This window comes from Etheostoma cragini, chromosome 7 (genome assembly GCF_013103735.1).
Source record: "Etheostoma cragini isolate CJK2018 chromosome 7, CSU_Ecrag_1.0, whole genome shotgun sequence".
NCBI classification, from domain to species: Eukaryota; Metazoa; Chordata; class Actinopteri; order Perciformes; family Percidae; genus Etheostoma; species Etheostoma cragini.
In genome coordinates this window covers 25,322,395-25,346,269 of record NC_048413.1, presented here as the reverse complement: position 1 = coordinate 25,346,269, position 23,875 = coordinate 25,322,395, and the positions used below count along the sequence as shown (strand labels likewise).

The 23,875-nt window shown below is 38.7% G+C and overlaps 1 protein-coding gene and 1 long non-coding RNA gene across 6 annotated transcripts in view; one reads left to right on the top strand and one right to left on the bottom strand.

The window, feature by feature from the left end:
• Positions 1-2,346: 2,346 nt before the first annotated feature.
• Positions 2,347-13,527, bottom strand: LOC117947413. The gene is made up of 3 exons (XR_004657232.1): positions 13,418-13,527; positions 10,746-10,749; positions 2,347-2,362 (listed from the first exon to the last, which is right to left on the bottom strand). It is a non-coding gene; the product is annotated as an uncharacterized LOC117947413 (long non-coding RNA).
• snphb (syntaphilin b) overlaps positions 3,815-23,875 on the top strand; it is a 29,798-nt gene continuing 9,737 nt past the window's right edge. For 3 of the 5 annotated variants that reach the window (XM_034876281.1, XM_034876280.1, XM_034876278.1), the window contains exons 1-3: positions 3,815-3,985; positions 17,578-17,709; positions 19,673-19,861. In XM_034876281.1, coding sequence (XP_034732172.1) covers positions 17,660-17,709; positions 19,673-19,861 — 239 coding nt within the window. In that variant the 5' untranslated portion in view covers positions 3,815-3,985; positions 17,578-17,659. The remainder of the gene's footprint in view (positions 3,986-17,577; positions 17,710-19,672; positions 19,862-23,875) is intronic. The other 2 variants (XM_034876283.1, XM_034876282.1) reach the window with 1 other exon arrangement.

The following is a 23,875-nucleotide window of genomic DNA, read 5'->3' as shown; positions in this document are numbered from 1 at the left end:
AGTTTTTAGAAAGAATTATCTTCAGAGGCAAATTCTCCGTTGCGTGTAAAAAGAAGGACATAAATGAAGGAAAACTTCTCAGTCTTTCAAAATAACGTGTAGATGTACGGGTAAACATCCCCTAAATGAGAGCAGCCAAATCATAAATGCAGATATTGTTGTTAATATTAAAAATTGCCGAATCATTTGTTCAAAAAGCTACAGAAAGTTGAGCATTATAATTCGTAAGAATTCCAAGTTTGTTTTGCTGGATGCACCACATTGAGTGAGCTCTATGAGAACAAGGCTGGCCGCGTAGGGAGGAAGTCTGGGTGGATGGGTGGGCCTTTAAACACAAGACATTCAAGCCAGGGAGCAGAGTTCATGTCCTGGGGAGAGCAAAAGAGCAGGAAATGGGCGACTTGGGAGTGTTTTAATCCAAATTGCAATCTTTTTCCTAAACGTAAGTAGACGATGCGAAGCTTCAGCAGGAACTGCTGAAGTACTCAACACACTTCTGAGCCTCGGTATCCCACATAACACCACAAGTCACCAGCAAAAAGGAAGGAATTATTAACAATAATACATTAATTTGAATTGTTCATACAGAGTGTCAGCAGATGTTAACATAATTGTATTAATCTTTGTGTTTTTGTTAGGTCAGGAAGGAAAAAATGGTTTAGAGCAGGGTAGCAGGGTGTAATATAAAGAATACTATGTAGTTCTGTTAAAATAAAACATTATCCACCCAAAACTGTCAGAGAATACAGGAATTTGTTGTTGCATGATGCAAAAAGCTGTTCTCCTTAGGGTGCTCCCCAATGATCCAAGCAGCACTTCATGCTCTGGAAAGCAAAGTGATCCATAAAAAATAGAGGTGCTATCACTTTATTGTAATAAGAAGACAACAGGAAGAAGCCAAGCATAATCAGGCAATAAAATGGGTTATAAAGACCACCTTGTTTTTATAATTGAACATGAAAACACTTCTGCTTTGAAGTTGGTAATGAGTCCATTTTAATGTTTTATTGCCAAGTATGGGTTTTTCAATAGCAGGATTCATGTTCATCTTTGAAATAGGTGTGTATTAGCAAATTGGTCTTTAGGGTGCATGCCAGAAAAAAGTGATGAATAACCACAAAATGCATTTTAAATTTAAAACAGTGTTGATGAATGCCACATATGACAGAATAGTCAGGAAACCAATATACTTCAGCAGATAAAGTCAGTTTAAAAAGTTTCTTTTTAAAAGAAAGATGTTCCAGTTGTGCTTTTTCATAAATCTATGTCAATGTCAATTTATTTATGTGAAGCACAGCGTAAATTCTGTCAGGAAGACTTCTAAACTTAATCACTTTTCTCTCTCTTCTTATTGAACAGCTGTTACACGCGTTCCCTTTTATCTTAACCAATCAGAAGTGTCAATGAATTTTAAGAGTTAATCAAAGCACGACATCCCTGTTTTAAAACTGTCTCTCGCTCTCCTGCTTAGTTGTTGTTGGCTCAATTGTTGGCTGAGAGCACAACCCTCCTCCCCCCCTAGCTCCTGGGTCCTCCTCCGGCAGGCCACCGCAGTCGGCTCCTCGGTTTGGTCTTAGGGCTCCACACATCACCATCAGTGTCTAGACGGGGATTAGCTTTTTGGCTTTCTACCCCTTGGGGTCTATTCTCCAAAGTTTCACATTTCATATTATGCATTTGTGCAATAAGTCTTTGCATGTCCTCAACCATGTCTCTACTGATTGAAATGGCAGGTTTAAAGGTCCCATGAAATGAAAAGTTCACTTTATGAGTTTTTTCAAAACATTAATATGGTCCCCCAGTGGTAGAAAAAGCGATAAGTGTGAACCGAGCCCTGGGTAAGGCAGCGCCAATCTGCCAGTAAAATCCTGTAGCGAACAGGTGACCAGTGGAGGCAGCACAACACAGGTGGAATATGGTCCCTCCCTTTGCTGTCAGGAAGTGGGCAGTATCGTTTTGGACTAGCCGCAGGTGTTGAATAGATGACAGGTCTGAACCCATATGCAAAGAATTACAATAGTCAAGTCAAGTGAAAAAAGGGACAAAAACGTAAGAAAAAGTTAAAAACGTTGATAAAAAGCATCAACAAAAGGGTTGATTTTCAATTTTGACTTGAAGACAACAGGAGGGTTAAATGAAATATTTATGAATTAAGCTTTGGACACTGATCAAGTGGACATGAGAGACAGTGATGTGTTGTGACCTCTGCTGGCATAGAGTGAGTCTTACAGTCATTGGCATTGAAGAATTAACCCGCATGTTGTCCTCGAGTCAGATTTGACCTGTTTTCAGTATTTTTTATCACAAAAAATGGGCCGTCGAAACGAGCACTGAAAATTTCAACATACATTTTTTTAAATAACTTTGGAAAAAACATTTAAAAAAGGACCCACAACATAAAAAAATTGACAAATGTATTAATTGTTGACGGGAAGACAACACAAGGGTTAAGTTAACAGTTAACAGTATTTTTGATCTATAGTACATGTCATATGTGTACTATAGAACAGATATAGTAAAGCCCCAACTAATCCATTTGGTTGCAGGATCCCACAAGCCAAGAAATACACAACACCATGTCTTACTAATAAAGTAAGTATGTAAGTAAATAAAGTATACATTACTCATTGGATTTTTGTATACTAACATTTGTATAGACCTGTATCCAGTCACTCGCAGTCATTAATTAAAATCGAACATGTTTACACATATTTCACCCCAGGTATAGTCCACGGCAGAGTGTTAGTCCACAATATGTCCCCTAGAGAGCAGCATCGAGAAGAAAAAGAAGACATCCAGGGACGGGTTGGCACGACACAAAGTGAGTGGCATGGTAACTGCAGAGCAAATGCATCATTCTCTGTGCTTTTTTATTATTGTGTCATGTAAACATAGAAATAAAACGGTTCTCATTTCTATATATATTTATGCCTGCATGGGCTTGCAAGACAACATCTAACAAGCCAGGACCTGTATCCAGCTACACATTTTCAAACAATGACTTTTCTTTTAAAGCTGAACAAATTCTAATTTTTGTGCATGTTATTTTGTTTTTGTTTTTATTTTGAAATATTTGTGGAAGAAACTTATCTTTCAGATCCAAATGAGTTTTATTAACTGCATTTAGCAGTGGAGACAGAAGTTCACAAGAAGCTGTAGAATTATTTCTGATCAGAGGGAGGCCCTGGCCATGGTTTTTATTAGGAGTGGTAAAAAAAAATCGATTCCTGTATAGTATATATCGTGATATCGTTTGGTGACGATTTGGAAAATGCTTTTCTTTTCCTCAGAATCGATATTTTTCTATTTAAATATTTTTTAAACCAATATAACCAATATTTTTTTGTTCATACAGTACCGCTGACTACATCGAGGGCTGATCCTCTCGCTGGTGAAACCATAGACTGTTTATTATTGTTAACAATAATAATAACTAATATAAAGTCTATGGGTGAAACCATAGACTGTTTATTATTATTTACAATAATAATAACTAATATAAAGTCTATAGGTGAAACCACAGACTGTTTATTATTATTTACAATAACAATAACTAATATAAAGTCTATGGGTGAAACCACAGACTGTTTATTATTATTTACAATAATAATAACCAATATAAAGTCTATGGGTGAAACCATTGACTGTTTATTATAATTAATAGTAATAATAACTTATATAAGTGTATGGGTGAAACTGTCGACGCCGAGAACGCCTGTAGATTATCCAAGTCAAAACTTACTTCCCTTTTTAAAAAAAAAAAAAAAACGACGTAACGTGACGCATATGCCTCCATCCATACCCTTGCGTCCTTCCTCACGCGTCAGCTATCCAGCGCACCCCTCTCTTCTCCTCTCCTCCCCTCTCCCCGGGTGTGTGAGCCAGGATCCCCGCTCCATGCAGCGGAGAACCGCAGGGAAACGATGAAAACCGAGGCGATGGAACCACGAAAGGACTAACGGCGTCACAGGAAAAGGGGGCACAGGTAAGCCAGGCCTGTAGGCTTGTCATTGAACTCATCATCGCCTTTAGCCGCGACAGAGCTGCCATTTCGCGGAGCGTATCAAGGAAATAGAATAGAAATAATGTAAGAATGGAGAAGCCGTACAGGAAATGTGTGGAGCTTGTTGGTGTTGTTTTTGTCTTTAGGAGTCGGGCGTATTGCGCAAGGCTCGAGCGATTTTCAGCTGTGTCTGTTTATGTTGGTGCAGCTGAGGAGGGATGTTGCTGCGCAGTGCGCTCCGGCAGATGTTTTTGCGCGTCTTTTCATCCTGTGCGCTCATGTCCCCAGGGCCTTTGGGCGTCAGTTCCATGTTGTCCACCGGTGTAATTACAGGAAATACTAGATATTAAATCTGACTTTTCATGGTGAATGGAAACGTCCCTGACTGCTTGTCCCTGACTCTGCAGAAACTGCTCACTGTGTCTTAAACCCAAAGTAAGTGGCATCCGTGTTTGTAGCATAGAAGTCGGGCTGCAGTTTGACCTTGCAGCATTTCTGTTTTTTCAGGAACGCAGGTCCCACCTGACAGAGAACAGAGCTCTTTTTTATATGTTGCCACTGAATTACTGTAATAACATTAACGGTTTATCCAATTTCCAGGAGGCTGTATGGAGTTAGCTCAGTGTTCATTGGATTTCCTACCACTTCCCTTCCACATCTTTAATGTAAAAGCCTAGTCCTTCATGTAACAGAACAGAACTCGGAAATCAATGGTGTACATAGAGCAACGTTTGGTTGGAGATTCTGACAGATCTTCCTGAAAAACCTTGGCACAAAAACACAGGCCTTGTTTTGGTAGATAATACTCTCTGATGGTTTCATAGTTTTCTTCTTATGTACCCCACAATGCCCAAATGTTGTCAGAGTTAAGCATACAGCAAAGTGCACCACATACAAGCAAGCACTCTTAAAGAAATACTAGCATGGACAGATTTTGAGACAATGGGTCCCAGGGGCGGCTGTGGCTCAGTGGTAGAGCGGTTGCCTGCAAATTGGACGGTTGGTAGTTCGATCCCTGGCCCTGCAGTCCCATGTTGAAGTGTCCTTGGGCAAGACACTGAACCCCGAGTTGCCCCCGGTGCTGCGCATCGGAGTGTGAATGTGTGTGAATGTTTATCTGATGAGCAGGTGGCACCTTGTACGGCAGCCCCGGCCACAGTGTATGAATGTGTGTGAATGGTGAATGGTTCCTGTATGATGTAAAAGCGCTTTGAGTAGTCGTTAAGACTAGAGAAGTGCTATATAAGTACAGCACATTTACATTTGGTCACAGACGTTTAAAAGGCCCCCCACCCCATTCCAAACTTGGAGCAAGACACCCAAAATGAAAATACACGTTGTAGTCTTTGTTTCTCTCTTTCTAGTCGTTTTGTGTCTTTTTGTAGTGTTTAAAGTCTCTTTGGAATCATTTTGTACCTCTTTCTTATGTTTCTTTAGTTACTTTGTAGTCGTTTTGGCCCCAGGCCCCTCAGGCTTGTTCAGTAATCCGTCTGTACATATGAATCTTGTGTGGATTCTGAAATCTTTTTTACAGTAGTGGTGTTATTCAACTTCAATTAAATTCATACTTAAGAAAACCATTTCCACTTTTCCAAATATTCTCACTACTTCACTGTCTTCATAGGATTTAAGCTCTTACTTCAGTTTAGCTTTAGCAATTTAGCTATTCCGCATTCATGTTCTAGTTTATTTATGATTGATTATTTTGATGGTGAATAGAAATATTTCTTTGCACAGCCTGTAAACACATAAGAACAATAAGTATTATTAATTACAAAATCATAGCCACAAGGAATGTAGGCTCGCATTATACCTGTCTCCACAGCACCGTGTCAGTGCTGCAGTACGGTGTGGCTACACCGCATATATTTTGGGATATGGCAAAAACAATATCAGGCTTTATCGCAGCAGTGTATATCCATTGAGCCGGACTACAAAGAACACAATGCATTCACAGGAACATGAGTCCATTAAGTATTATTGCTATCTTGCTTGTTGCAGTGATGGTAGAGTGCACAAAGCACTGTGATGTTGACTCGCTGCAAAAAAAGCATAATTTTCCCAAGTCTAATAATCGAATTTCTAGTCTAAATACCCAATAACACTAAACAAAAGGCACAATCACCTGACAAGTAATATTTCAGGGTGATATAGGGACTTTTTTTTCCAGTCAATGCATCCTAAATATCTTGTGTAAGTAAAGATATAAGTAAAAGAGTCTTGAAAACATCTTGTTTTGATTTATTTTTTAGATGAAACAAGCTTTTTGACATCTCATACGGTTTTAAAGCTGCTGTGTTATTTGGAAAAGATGGGTCATCTTGTTCGAAGATCATATCTTTTTTTTTTTTTAAATACTGCCAAGTGAAATGTCACTTGTTCCATTGGCAGATGTATTTACTTACTACAAGTAAAAAAACACCTTGTCTTCACTGTTGTCCCTTTTTTGAAGTGGACTTTTTTCCCGTGCTGTCCTTTGGAGCAGGTCACTTTCGTCCTGTGCAGCATGGCCATCTTGTCAGCTGCAGGCTCCTCCATCCTGTTCCTCAGCGTTCTCAGCCAATGGCAGCTCTCCTCTTGCTCACGTTCCACACAAGTGGCGGACTGACCGTCACCATGGTGACTTGGCAATAGTTTTCACAGCATGGTGTTCGCTCAGAAGTGCACATGGTGGGAAAATCTTTAATTCTGGCTTCATTTCCCCTGTGATAATTTTAGCCACACACAGAACTATTGATCCTTAATAGTGTAACACTGCAGCAGTGGTCTCACAGCACATGCAACCGTTTACCTCAGAGCTTTATTTGTGCAAAACCACCAAAAGCTCCTGCTTGTTGTTTTTCATTCTCCCGTCTGCCTCCTCTGAACTGTTGGCTGTAGTGCTAATCACACCATTTACTCTATTGGCTGCTGTTATTGCAGGGGAGGAAACCGCATTTCGATATGCAGAATCAATCACTCAAGTTTTATTTTTATGGCCTTTTACGGTACGCCAACCAGAAGGTATCCAAAGTGCCTAATATCATGGAACAAGAATAGAACTTACTGTAAAATCAGCTTTGATAACATGCAGTAAAATCAGAAAAAAAGCTACATAAAAAATGGCGGAAAAATAGGAAAATGTCTCAGCAATATTTAGTTTTGAACCCATGTAAACCATCTTAGTGGTTTATGGCGGACCCTTATGGGCCTTTCTTTGTGGAATTGTTTCTTGGTGCTGCATTATCCTCCCTTAGTCCAAAGACATGCAGGTTCATTGTCACCCTACTTACTATACGAGTGTGAATGACTGTCTGTGTCTAGCCATGTAGAGACAGTCAGCTAGTCACACACACATTTAAGGCTGATATGAGTAAACAATATGCGATAACTTAGCTGAAGATCGCGATAACGGTTTTACTTGGGATTTGCCTTTCTTTTGCGTTCAGTATTCTGCAAAAATACACATATAATACATTGCTTGTCAAATGTCAACCTAATTAAAGGATTCTTATATTAAAGAAATTGAATATTGAATTGAATATAACAATGGCACCGCTTACAAAGGATGGCAGTTACATTTTAAAGTGCCGTTGTCTGCTGATATTTTCTTTCAAATAACACCCCAAAAAATCTCTAAGTGTCCTACGCGATGTGTCGCAGCCTTTCGCGATGTGTTTATTGCACCAGTATTGCGATGACGATGAGAAAACAATATATTGTCCAGCCCTAGTCTATATCCACAACATTCCACTTCTGGGATTGCTCCGTTGCCACAAGAAATTCTGCCGTATGTATTTTGGTAACAGGTGTCTGCTACAGTCTGTTTTTTTTGTCCCGCCTCTCGCCTAATGTCAGCTGGGATCGGCTCCAGCCGCCTCCATGGATAAGCATTGGAACTAATGGATGGATATTTTTAGCCATAATGAGCAGCAAAAAAAAACCTCTTTCAATCTTAACCCGTTAAAGAAAAGCAGTGCTTACAGTATGTCTATGAGTTGTGAGCAGTTTGATCAAACAGTGATCTTACATTTTTTGTTCTTCTTTTGAATAGTTTGTCTCTGGGGACAAGGCGTAAGTGCAACATTTGTTTACTTTATGGGAACCTGTTAGCAAGCAGTTGCTATCCAGCAGACATGGAGCAACAATAGCTTTTGTTAGAAATCATGTTTCTGGACATCTGATAAATGTCAGTCTAATATACACCTTTAAGCTCTGTTTTTTGGTCTTTGACAACTCCTAAGAGAAATATCTGTCTCTTTAGCTGCTGGGTTGCTAAAGAGCTATGCTCACCAGCTAGATGCTAACTGTGTCTGTCTGCTTGTTTGCTAGCAGTTTGCTTTCTTACCCCCTGGTTGGTTGGTTTGACCTCTGATCAAGTGTACTGTGGGCGATTATAGGATTAGGAGTTAGGGTCAACAGAAAGTTTGGGGATCCTGGACCACCCCGACTCCTTGCTGAACTTCAAACTGAAACTGAAACTTTCTGTTGATGCCGTTAGACCAAGCCCTGCCGCCGTGACCCCTGATGTAGGCTGAATTTGAGTTGCTACCGCCTCTAACTAAAGTCAGTCTTTGGGACAGGAGGCAGGAGGACCAAAATTGTCTCTCAGCAGCGGGGAGGGAGGAAGAGGGATCCCGGCGTATTCTAGCTAGCTAATTCATCTAATTTTTGGTCTGATGAACAATCAGTTAAACAGTAAAATTAAATTAAACATTAAAGTAGAATTACTGGTTATAGCAGCTAACAGCTTTTCTCTTAAAGTTGTAGTATTCAACGTGTGTGACTTTAGTGTCTTTGAGCTCGTTGTTTTGGTTTGACAGTCCGCAACTGACTGTTTTGGATCAGTCTTACCATTTTCTTCAACCTCATTTCCAAAAAGCTCTGATAAACACTGTATTATACAGACACCAAAACAGAGCTAAACGGAGAGTGGATATTGGTCTTCTATTTGTCCAATGGACCAAAAAACAACTTTAAATGCTATGTGTGAATAGGCAGCTGTTGGCTTACATGTTTGCTCTATCATAACAGGGATATATTACTATTTCTTAACACAAAGAAAGTGACGAAAACTTTAAAAATGACTTTCATAGTCTATCATTGCATCTTCATCCTAATGTAGCCACAGAGAGCGGAAGGCATTGTGTTTAGGCTTCGGTCTCCTCCTACATAGCATTAACGTGATTGTGAATATTGATCTCCTGTTTCATATATGCTCTTTGCTTGTCTTGCCTCTGAGAAAAATAGTGCACACAGAGTATTAGCATGATCACTCAGGCTGCAGCGCTCTGGCATGCTTTTAATCGCTGCTGCTTGGCTCACTAATGACAAACCCATGGTGTAAGATATTTTGAGTGCTTGACCTGATTAAAGTAGTGCCATGTGCCTTTTTTCTACCCAGAACTTTCAACCAATGAAGGCTAAATCGTGTTCATATATCTTGTGAGACCATGGTGTGAGAAAACAGTAAAAGAAACCCTTTGCTGGGCTTAACACGGAACAAATAAACAAGTGAAATTTAAGTTTTAGTAGAACTTGCTATATTACGTTCACTTCTCCCTTTTACACGTTCACCCTCTGTCTTAAGTGCTGATTGATGGTCCTGGAAGAGCTGTGTAGTGTTCTTGCTGTGCTCTGCTGGATCGTAGCTAACCTATTATGCATCCACTGCAGCAGTAGGGTGACTCTGCAAGATTGTACACAGTAAAAAAAAAAAAAAAGTCACTGTTTGTGCTCTTTACTGAAAGCTATTTCCATCTTGTGTTTACTGAGGAAAAGATTTGATGAATGTGTGAGTACATGCTTGACTTTTCTCCAGCGATGCCCTGCTTTTACAATTATGCACTTTTCATTCTTGAACTACCTGCATATTAACGGAGAAACAGAGACTGGAAGGTAAGTGTAGCTGCTCTCCAGTCTGCTCTTGTGGTTTATGTTCTCCATTCGAAGTGTCGCCACTTTGGGGGCACTAACAATTGCGGTAAAGGCTGTGTAAATGTGAGTGTCTACATATACCAGGATGCATTTCACTAGAGCTGCTCAAACGCAGACAGAGTGGCCCAGTGTGTGGAGTCAGTATGTTTATGTGCTTCAGCAGGAGATCTGTGTGACGCCTACTGGAAGCCAGTGTTTTTGCTTGCGTGACAAATGCAAACACAGCATGCATTGCAGAATGTCGACAGTGAATATCCCCAAAATCTTCTGACTGAGTGGGCAGCTGGAGTTCAAATACTACCAGTCGGCTCTTCCTCGCAGCTGTTTCCTTCGCCCTACTGTCCGCTGTACATTTTGGGCTCCCATCGGTAAAACCCAACCCTCATATAACCCATCACATAGTCTTTTTTAAAGATTATTTTTGGGGCGTTTTTAGGCTTTTATTTTGATAGGACAGCTGAAGACAGGAAAGGGGAGAGAGAGGGGGGAAATGACATGCAGTAAAGGGCCGCGGGCCGGTGCCAAACCCAGGCCCACTGCGTCGAGGAGCAAACCTCCACACATGGGCGCCCGCTCCACCAACCGAGCCAACCAGGCTGTTTTGTGATTAGTATGACTTGATAATGTGAGATATAAAATAAACATATGTGCATCCCAGTTGTAGAGTCTTTAATCAACCGCTACATTAGGCCAATGAGGTGGGATCAGGGGAGAACTTGCTTGGACGCGTGTTCTGCGTGCCAATAATCAATGTCCACACGTACTGTCCGCATTTCGGTGCTGTGACCCATTTATTTTCCCTGTCAAATTCAAACCTTAACACAACTGACCTGACTGACACGTCTGACACGTCTGACACAGTGAAAAGCTGTATGCTTTCCCAGTTTCTCCACACACCTGTGTACCTGTGGCTGATTACCTTTATGCGTTCCCGGGGAATGCGCCACCCAGTTTTCAAACATGAAATTGCAGATTTCAACAAAACAAAGTGTTGTAATGGCTCCAACACCAGCAGTGACACTAAAATGTAGTGTTTAGGATGATGCAAATTAGTTATCGCAGCACAATCATATCGGAGTTTCCACTGACCAAAGGTTATTATGCTAGTGAAAAAGAGGAGTCTGCTTAAACACTGAGTGAAACAATTTGCTCTTATCAGTGTCTTATCAGATCATTAAACATATATTTACCAGGGCTGAGTCTGCGGTCACTACCACAAAGACTGAAAAGCTTGGAGTAGTGGCCTTTTGACCCATCACAGGAGGAAACGTACAGGTGCCAATATTAGATCAAAAGATGGTTAAGATTGTACATTTTTCAGATTTTTCCTCGCCTGATTAGTTCTTACCCCTAAGAGAGGAAGATAAGATAAATGATACATATGTGGTTCCATGTGTTCTGTTGTTTTTCAACCACAGAGCATCAAATAGAGTAGATGCATCTCATAACTGTGAATGATCTCTGTGTTTAATAGGAAACAGAAGAGTATTACTGTTTATTTAGCTTGAGGGTTTAAAAATAAAGAATAAAAAAGGTTCATGTTAAAAAATAAAAGGAGAATAGTAGGTGTTGAAAATCTAATTTGTCCATCATTCACTGCTCAGTGTTCAGATAGGGGACGTGTTGGGAATTAACAAAGGGGCTTTGGATTAGAAACACTCAAGACACAAACAGATACACACTTAGTGTGGAATGGCTCTCCTGGTTTACCAGCAGTGACTCAGTCTAGTAGACCGCGGGGCTGTAAACCTCTTGCCTGCATCTGCCTCCTTGTCGAATGGGAATGCACAGAGCATTCAAGGAGTGAGTCACACTTTCCCACACACAGATACACACCCCTCCCTCCCCCACCTTGTCCAACCTATGGGCTGCACGTCGTGAGTTGCTCTACCACTGCAATCTGCTCTGTCCCGGGGGGGGGGGATCTTTGTTACACCTTTTGTCCATGGCAGCATCATACTCTTTTGCTACTTTTGCTCGTATTGTGCTCTTTATTCAACCCTGTCATTGTTTTTTCTTCTTCCAAATAATGTAAATGGATTTCAATGCAAACACACACACACACACTCTAACTGTGCAGAACAGTTGTTTTAGCTATACAGGGATTAGTCAGTATCTCTGTGCGTGTGTGTGTGTGTGTGTGTGTGTGTGTGTGTGTGTGTGTGTGTGTGTGTGTGCGTGTGTCTGTGTGTGTGTGTGTGTGTGTGTGTGTGCGTGAGCGTTTGTGTGTGTGTGTGTGAGCGTGAGCGTGTGTGTGTGTCTGAAAAACTCCTGTCTTTCCACAGTTCTGTTTGTGTCCAGATTAAAAGCTGTCCATCTTCATCTAGCTAACCTCCTTTCCTCATCTACTGCTACTCCACCTGTCTTTCTCTTCTTTCTCACCTTCATAAAGTCCCTGACACGTGCCGCCTCCTCCTTTTATTTCATTGGCTCTCTCCTTACCACCCCTGGTTCCTCTCGTGTTCCCTCTCCTCTTCTCTTCTGTCTCCCCTCCCATTCTCTCTGCTCTTTCCCCTCTGTCTCGTCGCTTCTTTCTCCCTCAAAACCCTCTTTCTCCCCTCTCTCACCCCTCATCTCTTTTCTACCTCTGGGTTTCCTTCCTCTCAGCACAGATGCTGCTCGCGTGTCTACCTTACTCAGGCTGTCCGTGGTTGGGGATGGTGTTACATAACAGGCATAACTTAATAAATCCTGTATGACGTGCTGGGATGGGCTTTCATCTTTTGTGACAGCAGCCAGAGCTGGAGAACATGCCGCCTTCCCAGGCCTGTGTGTAGAGTAGACTTGTAAAATCGCAACTCATTTAAAAAAAAAACGTGTATGCACGGCTTTTTAAAGTCATATTAATCATTTGTACATTTAATCTAGTATAAAATAGGCATGACTGTGATTTGATTCTGTCTTTGTGTGTGCACGCATTTCTACATGTGAAAGGTATTAATTTGTATCATAATCCTCATGAAAGCGTCATCCTCTCTGTAGCTTTGACCTAAACAGTCCCAACAGCCAATCAAATGTAAGTTATGGCTCCAAGTCTGTTCCCATTCATACATTCCTCGATTTTAGTCTTGTTTGACCAAAACAGATTTATATGCTTATTCAACCATAAATTAATCTGGCGGACCAAAACATATACAACATAATTACTAAATCAATCCTGAAATAAAACTGTTGTATAACTTAAATTCAGTCATAAATGAAATCTAAATAAACACATATTGACCTGCGTTGGTTACCGGTTTGATTTGGAATACATTTTAAGATTCTGTTGTTTGGTTTTTAAGGCTCTTTATGGTCGAGCCCGAGCTTATATTGCTGAACTACTGAAGCCGCGCACTCCTCCGAGGTCATTGAGGTCAGCTGACCAGCTACTCCTTGTTGTCCCTAGAACGCGCCTCGAAAATAGGGGAGATGGAGCGTCCTCAGTCGTGGCCCCGAGGCTTTGGAATGAATTGCATGTCAGATTGGTCCCTGGCCTTCAGATGTTTAAATCCCAACTTAAAACTTACTTTTATTCATTGGCCTTTAAACCTGCTTGAGAGTTGTATTCTGCATTTTATTTTTCTATTCAGTTTTTTGTTTTAATTGTTTGTTTTGTTATTCGCATGTTTATAATAGAGCCGACTGATGTATTAGCTGGCCGGTATTAACGGCTGATATTAAGCGTTTCCCGATCTATCGGTATTGGCATTTATAACGGCCGATTAAAAAATAAATAAATAAATGTTTCATTCATTAGTCTCATTTATATTGACAGATAAATGATTCAGTTAAATGAATATTTAAAAAATAAAAACATACTGTTGACCACTTTATGAGCATTGGCGTTGTATAGTTTGTCCACCAGAGGGCGCTCTACAATCTCCCTGTTGGCAACACCAACTTTTTTTTTGTTGATGTGTTTTTGTTCAAAGGCCTTTAAGTTCCGTATCTTAAGTTTTTATTTTTATACATTTTATTTATCAGATCTTTAATACATTTTGATGTTCATCTGTTCTGTTGTGACAATAAAACACGTCCAGCAGTTTTGGTCCACCTGGTTGTTTTGAATGTGCTTTACAAATAAAGTTGGACTGTATCGGATTGGTCCCCAAGTGAACAGTCCTAGAAGGATTGCCGACTAGTGCTGACACTGGTCTGGAGATCGATGATGTTTCTGAACTAGAACTTCTCGGATTGTTCATAATGAATCTAGACTGAGTCCGATGTGGATTTTATTAATAGTACAGTAATCAAACAGCAATGCCTAGACCTATAATAATTTTGAAAACGGATCTAGTTATAGAAGGCAATCATGAGAAATGAGACCACAGGCGTGTGTGTGTGTGTGTGTCTGTGTGTGTGTGTGTGTGTGTGTGTGTGTGTGTGTGTGTGTGTGTGTGTGTGTGTGTGTGTGTGTGTGTGTGTGGGTGGGGGTCACCCAGGCTTTGAAAACAGTGTGTAGAAAAGGGAAGTGTCTCTGGGGGTCTTGGGCTTCTTAATGAACTTGAAAACCTCTGAATCAAATTTCTGGGCCTAAAAATGGGAAGGTCATTATGTTCTATAAATCTATATAATAATGATGATGTATTTTCATGATTAAATATTGAAAGCTGAAGAGCCAATGTGTAGTAGTGAAACAGCTGCTGGTAAGTTAGTTGTAAGCTATGAATATAGGGTCATTAATAGATTAAACTCTACCATGTAGCTGGATCATTGTGTTGTAGCTACGTGGAATGCGTGGCATGTAGGCCTACTCTGTTTGAAAGAACCACGCACAGCATGAGACCCCCCACCTAGGTCACAAAGTGTAGTGACCTGTGATGTTATTCTGTATATGTTAAGGGGTTTTGACACTTTAAGTACTTTAATAATTTCTGCTGAACAGCTTGCAGTTTAAAACAAATATATTGTGATTACAAAAAAAAAAAAGGTTCTCATGGAAATTTGGAGATTCTCAAGTTAAAATCGATGTTGGAACTACGCAAGTTGAAATTTTTAGAAATTCGCAAGTTGAAATCGATCTTGGAAATTTGCAAGTTGAAATTGTTGTTGGAAATTTGCAAGTTGAAATTATTGTTGGAAATTCACAAGTTGAAATGAATGTTGGAAATTCACAAGTTGAAATCCATCATTGGAAATTCGCAACTTGAAATCGATTTTGGAAATTCGCAAGTTGAAATCGATTTAGGAAATTCGCAAGTTGAAAATCGATCTTGGAAATTCGCAAGTTCAAATTTTTTGGGAAATTTGCAAGTTCAAATTGATTTTGGAAATTCGTAAGTTGAAATTGTTGTTTGAAATTCGCAAGTTGAAATCGATCTTGGAAATTCGCAAGTTGAAATTGTTGTTTGAAATTCGCAAGTTGAAATCGATCTTGGAAATTCTTACGTTATAAATACGATTAAGATTAACCCACACAATGAAACCCCATCCATTCATCACAAACACTCTTGTGTGTCATACCTGAGGCGGGGTTTGAACCCGCGTCTCCCGATCATCTGTCCGACTCCTCTCCCACCGTACCATCTCCGGGGCTGCTAAAGGCAAGGACCCGGAGAGAAAGACAAAACTTTCCCTACAGAAACCCGAAGAGAAACAAAGTTTGTCTTTTCCTTCTTTTTGCCCTTAAAACCCCTTAAATGTGCAGATAATCCATTGAAACATCTTAAATGTGCAGATAATCTTTGAAAAAAACCTTAAACCAGAGATCTTCAACAGGGTGTCCAGGGTCCTCAGAGTTACTGCAGGGGGGCTGCAAATTTTTGTTAATTTTTCAAAAACTAAAGTGTCTTAACATAAATCCAACACATTATTAGCAAATATAAATCAGACTATTTAAAAAAAAAAAACTAATTGACAGGCGTACGTGAAGTTGAACCTCAGTCAAAATATTTACTGATGCTTTGGAGTCGTGACAGCTCAGCTGGAAAATAATTTGTTCCGCAGCCTGAAGGTTGTGAGTTCAAATCCCACCTTTGGGGATTGGTCTGTTTCATAGTGACATTATTTAGACGTACTCATTAAAACACCTCGGAGAAGGAAATCAGTCCCGGCATGGCTTTGTCTTCTTTTAGGATAAAGAGTTAAAACATTTTAAAAACTCTCCAAACAGGAAGTGACTCATAGCTAAGCTGAAACGTCTCCGAAAAGTTTGAACCTGGTGATAGAGGCGGCGCTGATGTTTTCAACCTGGTCTCACTGATATACGTACCCGTGGAATCATATTTCCAGGGCCAGAAATACATGCCGTCAGGTACTTTCTGACAACCCGGAAGAACTACAACCACATCTTTGTATCATGTTCTGTGGTGCATCTCTCTAGTGGGAGTTGTAGTTTTACAATACATTGAAATATTTATTGTAAGTAGAAGTTGTCAGTGTAGACTTTCAGATACTCCCTGGGGGTTTTATTGGATGGTGAACACAGTTGTTAAATAGCTTATTCCCATTATTGACTACGACAATTTCATTTGATTTAACTTTACTAATGATCGGCTTATCGAAATGATGCAGCCAAAACAGCAAAAAAGAAAGATAGTTGTATTTAGGCTCTTTCTCCAGAGGGGCTGTTCAGCCAATTGTTGTTGGTTATTGCTGTTAAAAACATGAAAGGAAAGAGAACCGAGGAAGAAAGCTAGATACAATAAAGTGGAGCTCAGATATGGACAAAGTTATATAAAAAGTAGCTTTATAACATTATTTGAAATAATAACTGGCCCTGCAGTCCCATGTCGAAGTGTCCTTGGGCAAGGACTGCATTAGAGTGTAATTGTGTGTGAATGTTTATCTGATGAGCAGGTGGCACCTTGTATGGCAGTCCCAGCCACAGTGTATGAATGGTTTCTGTATTATGTAAAAGCACGTTGAGCAGTCGATAAGACTAGAAAAATGCTATTAAAAACAGTCCATTTCCATTTAAGTGACTCAGCAGAAAGCAGAATTTAGTAATCCACCTGTCCTTATTCAATGATTGTAGTGGGAGGGAGGTTTATTGTGTCAGTCATGGTTGGCACAGAGACTACACAGCATTTAGAGGTGTTACAGCAGGAAGGTGACTTACAGCGGGTGCTTGGCATTTACACACAAACACAAACCTCGCACTCAAGAGCCCACTGAGTTGTGTGTGATGTATTATTGATGCGAGTAATCCTCCACTTTTTCCTTCCATTGGATTTGTCCTTATGTCTCTCTGATTCTCACTCTCAACGTGCCTCTCTATCTCTCTTGCTGGCAGGATTTCATTGCATACAACATGAATACCGATTTTCAGTTTGTCTTTCCAGCAACATACACACATGAACAAACTTCACACACACACAGACACTTGTCCTCACATGCAGATGCAAATGTCAGTTCCCTTTGCTCACTTCCGCCGCTCAAACTGATTTTCAGCCTGAGATGAGACAGATGAGTGATGATTGGTTAAGCCTCCTACGTGACTAAGGGGTGACTGGCTGTGTGTCCTGTCTTTGCCAGCTAAGTGTCAGCTTGGGTCAGCTGCACCATGCGGCATGCTGAGGCATCAGGATCCGAATGCAGAGGCTGTCAGCAAAACCCATCCCTGATTTTTGTGTGTTTGTGTGTGTTTGTGTGTGTGTGTGTGTGTGTGTGTGTGTGTGTGTGAGTGTGTGTGTGTCTTGTGATCACTCACTGATACTGTCTGTGTTTCCCTCCAGGCTCTCAGTGTTAAGCTGAAGAACAGAGACACAAAGTGAGGACAGAACTAGCTGAAGGTTGCACAAGAGGCTGTCCGGCCCCATGTCTGCCCCTGCTCCAGCCAATCGGAGGTCTGCGTTGGGCTCTCGCCGGTATGTAGCCAATAAGCTCCTGTCATTGTTTGGCTATTTAGTTAGATAGCCACAGTTGAAAAGAAGCATCTCTAGGGAAGGAAAGTGGTGACCTCTGGGAGGGGACCAGGGCCTGTTTTAAGCATCTCAGAGTAGGAAATCACCCCCAACTGGAAAATAGATTCTTAGAGTGATGCAACTTTGGTACCACTTTTGGAACTAGGAGTAAGACCCTTTTCAGCAAATGTCTAAACTGTGGTAATGACGCCTATCTGTGCTGATATTTAGGAGTCACTGCTCTCTGGGCGGAGAGGGAGGAGAGAATAATACAATGAGCTTATAAACAGATACAGTTTTGGCAACAACTTCAAAAATATAAGTTTTGTGACTGACCTCATGTCCTCAAAGAGGACACAAAGGTGTCAGCAACAGAGAAAATGTAGTTTTGCAGCAGTGATAATTTGGATCTGTAACAACCACATTTACAGCAGTAGTAAATCCAAACTTAATATATTCATTCCATTTCTACAAGCTGCTTCATATTGTTCATATTGTTACATAACATCAATCTGGTTCATCTTGAAACAAGACTTTGCTCGCTTACTGGTTTGTTTTGGGTCATTGTCTTGTTGAAAGACCCATTTCAAAGGCATTTTCTCTTCAGCAGAAGACAACAGACCTCTTCAAGTATTTTGATGTATTGAAACTGAGCCATGATCCTTGGTATGCGATAAATAGGCCCAACACCACAGTATGAGAAATATCCCCATAACAGGATTTTTTAACCACCTTGCTTTACTGTCTTCACAGTGTACTGTGGCTTGAATTCAGTGCACGGGGGACATCGGACAAACTGTCCGCAGTCCCTAGACCCAAAAAGAATAATTTTGCTCCTTTGTCCTTTGGCAAATTTCAACCTACATGTCTTTTTTTCAGCAATGGGACTTTGCAGGGGCTTCTAGCTGATAGCTTTGCTTCACATATCCTTCTTCTGATTGTAACAGTACTCACAGGTAACTTTAGGTCTTCTTTGATTTTCCTGGAGCTGATCATTGGTTGAGCCTTTGCCATTTTGGCTATTCTTCAATCCCTTCCAATGGTATTTGACCTTTTTTCCCACATTGTTCAGGCTTTGGATGCCATTTCAAGGCATTTGAAATCCTTTTGGCCGAGCATCCTATAATTTTCTACACTTCTTTATATATTTTCCCCTCTCCAATCAACTTTTTAATTAAAGTCAGCTGTTACTCAGAGCAATGTCTGGAACGACCCATTTTGCTGAGTATTTCAGTGTGAAATGCAGTATGACCAGCAGGCACAACATTTGCTTCCTTCCTTCCTTCATTAAATATGGAACATAATTGACACCTTTTTCTTCACAGAATCAATCACCTCACTAATTTAACACAACACTGCTATTATTTTGACCATGCCCCTTTCAATTACAGATTCAATTACTCAGAATGAGCAGCATGCATGTCGTAACTGTTGGGTCTGCTTGCTGGTAAATGATTTGCCATGTAGAAATATCACTTCTACCAAAAAAATGATTTATGAGCCTAGTGATCACGCAGCAGAATTGATCATTGCAAACTGTGTTCTTGATTGACATAACTGTGTTCTTTTGCCCCAATAATAATACAAATAATAAAAAAATGTTGATTTGGAAATGCATATTTGAATGCTATCGACATTACTTGGGCTAAATAAATAAATAAAAACAGCTATTTCCCAGGATTGCTGGGAAATGGATTGTCTTTTCCCGGGATCTGATTCATCTAATTTTCAGGAAAAATATTAAACCCTAAACTGTATGTCTGTGTGGGTCACAGACAGATAAATGGCCTCCTACACAAAAGCCAAGATATCTTGTTAGCGATCGTAGTGGTTTTATTGGTATGGTCATATATTTTACAAACGCATATATGTAGTGGGTTCAATCTGCAGCTGTGGTGTCCTCCTGTCTCTCGTCTCTTTTCCTCAGATTCAACCCACTGAAGGCGTTGCAGCCCAAACGCCGCTTACAGCAAATACTGACGTCCTCGCCCGTCCCGGTACCCAAGCCGGCATTGGGGCCGGGGACAGGGCCGGGGACAGGGACAGGGAAAGGGACAGGGACGACTGTGCCAGCGGCCACAGCACCGGTGGCCATTCCTGTGCCAGCGCCCCCTGCGTGAGACTCACTTCAGTTCCAGTCTCAGAGAGCATGCTCCGTAGCTGTAGCTCTGGCATGCATTGTGGCCACTAAACCCGAGCACTCAGACAACATGTATGCTACCTGTCTCACTTAGCCACGTTTTTCATGAACACGATAACAACACTGAGATCCCAACTGGAGCTTTCAGTGTTCACATGCAGCTTAGACGTTGGCATTAACAACAGCAAACAACACAGACTTGTGTGTGTATGTGTAATTGTTTCACGTCACGTTCAGATTTTTTGATGCCTTGGCTAAAAAACCAAGGGTATACATTAGTAGAGTCAGTAGGTAAATTTTATAGACTCAATCATAGACTGTAAAAATAATGGACAAATCTTTTAGGTCTAATAGGACAAGCAAATTCGGGAGGGATAAATGTGATAAATACTGCCATATTATAGTATACTCAAAAAAGTCTTAGTACAGTATGTCGACAAAAGTCAAAGAATAGTAAATCAGAAAAAGTGATAAGAAAGTCATAGCTATACATTGACTTTTTTCACATTTTCACATTTTTATGTCAAAAACACTAAAAACTAAAAAGTCTTAGTATGGCATGTCATTAAAAAGTAATATGTATGTTGAAAAAATTGATAAAAACATCTTATTCTAGTATGTAAAAAAGCAGCCCAGGTACTGAACCAAGGGTCAAAGTTTGCACTGCTTACTTGATGCTGGGATTTGCTTCAGTGCTAACCGCTAGGCCATTGTGAAAGCTCTTAAATGTTGAAAACAGTCATAGCGTTGTGTGTAGGAAACGTTGCTGAAGTGTCATGGTATAGTATGTTGAAATAGTGATTGAAAAGACTTAGTATAATATGTCAAAAAAAAATAAAAGTCTTAGTATAGCATGTCGTAAAAAGTCATATTATAAGGATGTCGGAAAAAAAGCCGTAGTATAGTATGTTGAAAAAAATGATCAAAAAGTGATGGTTTAGTATCTCGAAAAAAAAGTGATTAAAAATTCGTTGGTACCATGTCGAAAAAAGTGATAACAAGTTTAGTATACTCAAAATGTCAGTATATTGGAAAAAGTGAAAAATGTCAAAAAAGCCATAGTATAGTATGTTGAAAAAAGTTATAAAAAGTAATAGTATAGTATGTCAAAAAAGTTATGATATAGTATGTTGAAAAAAGTGTTAATAAAGGTCTTTGTATATTATTTTTTAAAAAGTGATAAAAGAGCCATAGTATAATATGTCAACGAAAGTCAAGAAGAACACACAAAACAAATAAGCCCAGACCAGATATTGAACCGAGGGTCAAAGCTTGCACTGCCTACTTGCTTTAGTGCTAACCACTAGGCCACTGTACCATTTGTCACATAAGTTGAAAACAGTAATAGAATAGGATGTCATAGACAGCCACTGAAACATCATGGTATATTATATTGAATATAGTGATGAAAAAGTCATAGTAAAAAATGTTGAAAAAAGTCATACATACTTTGGACATTCTATAATATGTTGAAAATACTGTTAAAAAGTTAAAAAGATGTAGACAAAAAAAAAGGTAAAAATGCCATAGTATAAGTAAAGTCATAGTACAGTATGTGGAAACATGTCAAAAAAAGTCATAGTATAGTATGTCAAAAAAGATATAGTATAGTATGTCGCAAAAAGTGATGGTTTAGTATCTCAAAAAAAATTGATAAAAGGTAATAGTATAGTACGTAAAAAAAAAGAGATAAGAACAAGTTATACTATGGTATGTTGAAAAAAATTGATAAAAGAGCCATAGCACATTATGCAAAAGAATGTTGAGAAGGACATGCACTGCCATCTGTCCAATAAGTTGAAAACACTTGTAGCATAGTAGGTCATAAACCACTGAAATGTCATTGTAAATGTTGAAAAAGTCATAGTATAGTATGTTAGAAAAGTAATGAAAATAGTATGTTAAAAAAAAGATAAAAAGTCATAATATATAGTATGTTGGAAATAGTGATAAAAAAAGCTGTAGTACAGTATGTTAAATATAAGCGATAAAAGTCATACTATTGTACGTTCAAAAAAAGTCATGTTATTGTATGCTGAAAAAAAGGCATAAAAACCTATGATGACACCACTGCTGCTACATTCACTATCTTCCAGTCTATGGTGGATTTGTACACCAGAATTTCTAACACCATTTGGTCAATGTTTAATTTCATAGTATAGTATGTTAAAAAAGGTGAAAAAGTGATTATAAAAAGTCATAGTATAGTATGTGAAAAAAAGGTGATAAAAAAGTCCTAGTATAGTATGTCAAAAAAAGTTATTACAAAAAAGTCATAGTATAGCATGTCAAAAGAAGTGGTTATGAATCAATAAGTGTATCACTGTATGTTCATACTCCACACAAAAAGTGTCAGTCAAGACTGGGTATTGAACCAACGGTCAATGTCTTCACTGACTGTTTGCTGTTGATATTTGCTTAAAATAAAACAGTCATAGTATAGCATGTTAAAAAAAATGATAAACAAGTAATAGTATAGTATATTAAAAAAGTGATAAAAAAGTAATAGTATATTATGTTAAAAAGGTGATAACAAATTTATAGTATGTTTTAAAAAAGTGATAAAAAATCCATAGTATAGTATGTAAAAAATGTGATAAAAAAGTCATAGTATAGTATGTTAAAAAGTGATAAAAAAGTCATAGTATAGTATGTTAAAAAAGTGATAAAAAAGTCATAGTATAGAATGTCAAAAGAAGTAGTAATAAATCAATAAGCGTATTATGTGCATACTCCACACAAAAGTATAGTACAGTATATAAAAAAAGTGATAAAAAAGTCATAGTATAGTATGTTACAAAAGTGAAAAAAAAGTCATAGTATGGTATGTTAAAAAATGTGATAAAAACGTCATAGTATAATATGTTAAAAAAAGTGATAAAAAAGTGATAGTATAGTATGTTAAAAAAGTGAAAAAGTGATTAAAAGTCATAGTATAGTATAGTATGATAAAAAAGTGATAAAAAAAGTGATAGCATAGTATGTTAAAAAGTGATAAAAAAGTGATAGTATAGTATGTTAAAAAAGTGAAAAAGTGATTAAAAGTCATAGTATAGTATAGTATGATAAAACAGTGATAAAAAAGTCATAGCATAGTATGTTAAAAAAGTGAAAAAGTGATTAAAAGTCATAGTATAGTATGTTAAAAAGTGATAAAAAAGTCAGAGTATAGTGTGTTAAAAAAGTGAAAAACTGATTAAAAGTCATAGTATAGTAAAGTATGATAAAAAAGTGATAAAAAAGTCATAGCATAGTATGTTAAAAAGTGATAAAAAAGTCATACTATAGTATGTCAAAAAAAGTGATAAATAAGTCATAGTATAGTATGTCAAAAAAAGTGATAAATAAGTCATATTGTAGTATGCTAAAAAGAAGTGATAAAAAAGTCATAGTATAATATGTTAAAAAAAAGTGATAAAAAGTCATAGTATAAAATGTTTTTAAAAAGTGATAAAAAAGTCATAGTATAGTATGTTAAAAAAGTGATAAAAAATAATAGTATATTATGTTAAAAAGGTGATAAAAAAGTAATAGTATGTTTTAAAAAAAGTGATAAAAAAGTCATAGTATAGTATGTCAAAAAAAGTAATTACAAAAAAGTCATAATATAGAATGTCAAAAGAAATTATTACAAAAAAGTCATAATATAGCATGTCAAAAGAAGTGGTAATAAATCAATAAGCGTATTATGTGCATACTCCACACAAAAAGTATCACCACTGCAGCTACGTTCACTATTTTCCAGTCTATGGTAGATTTGTACACCAGAATTTCTAACACCATTTGGTCCATGTTCCATGTCATTTTTCAGAAGATGAAGGTGTGTTTGAGGCAACATGCACCGTAGAACCGTTATCGCTGTGCTGTGGAAGCAAACCGTGATCACATGTGATCACTGGTTTACCACAGCCGCCCAATCAACAGCACCCCGTTAAAAAAGTCTTAGGGTTGAATGTCGTAAAAAATTAATATTATAAGGATTTCGAAAAA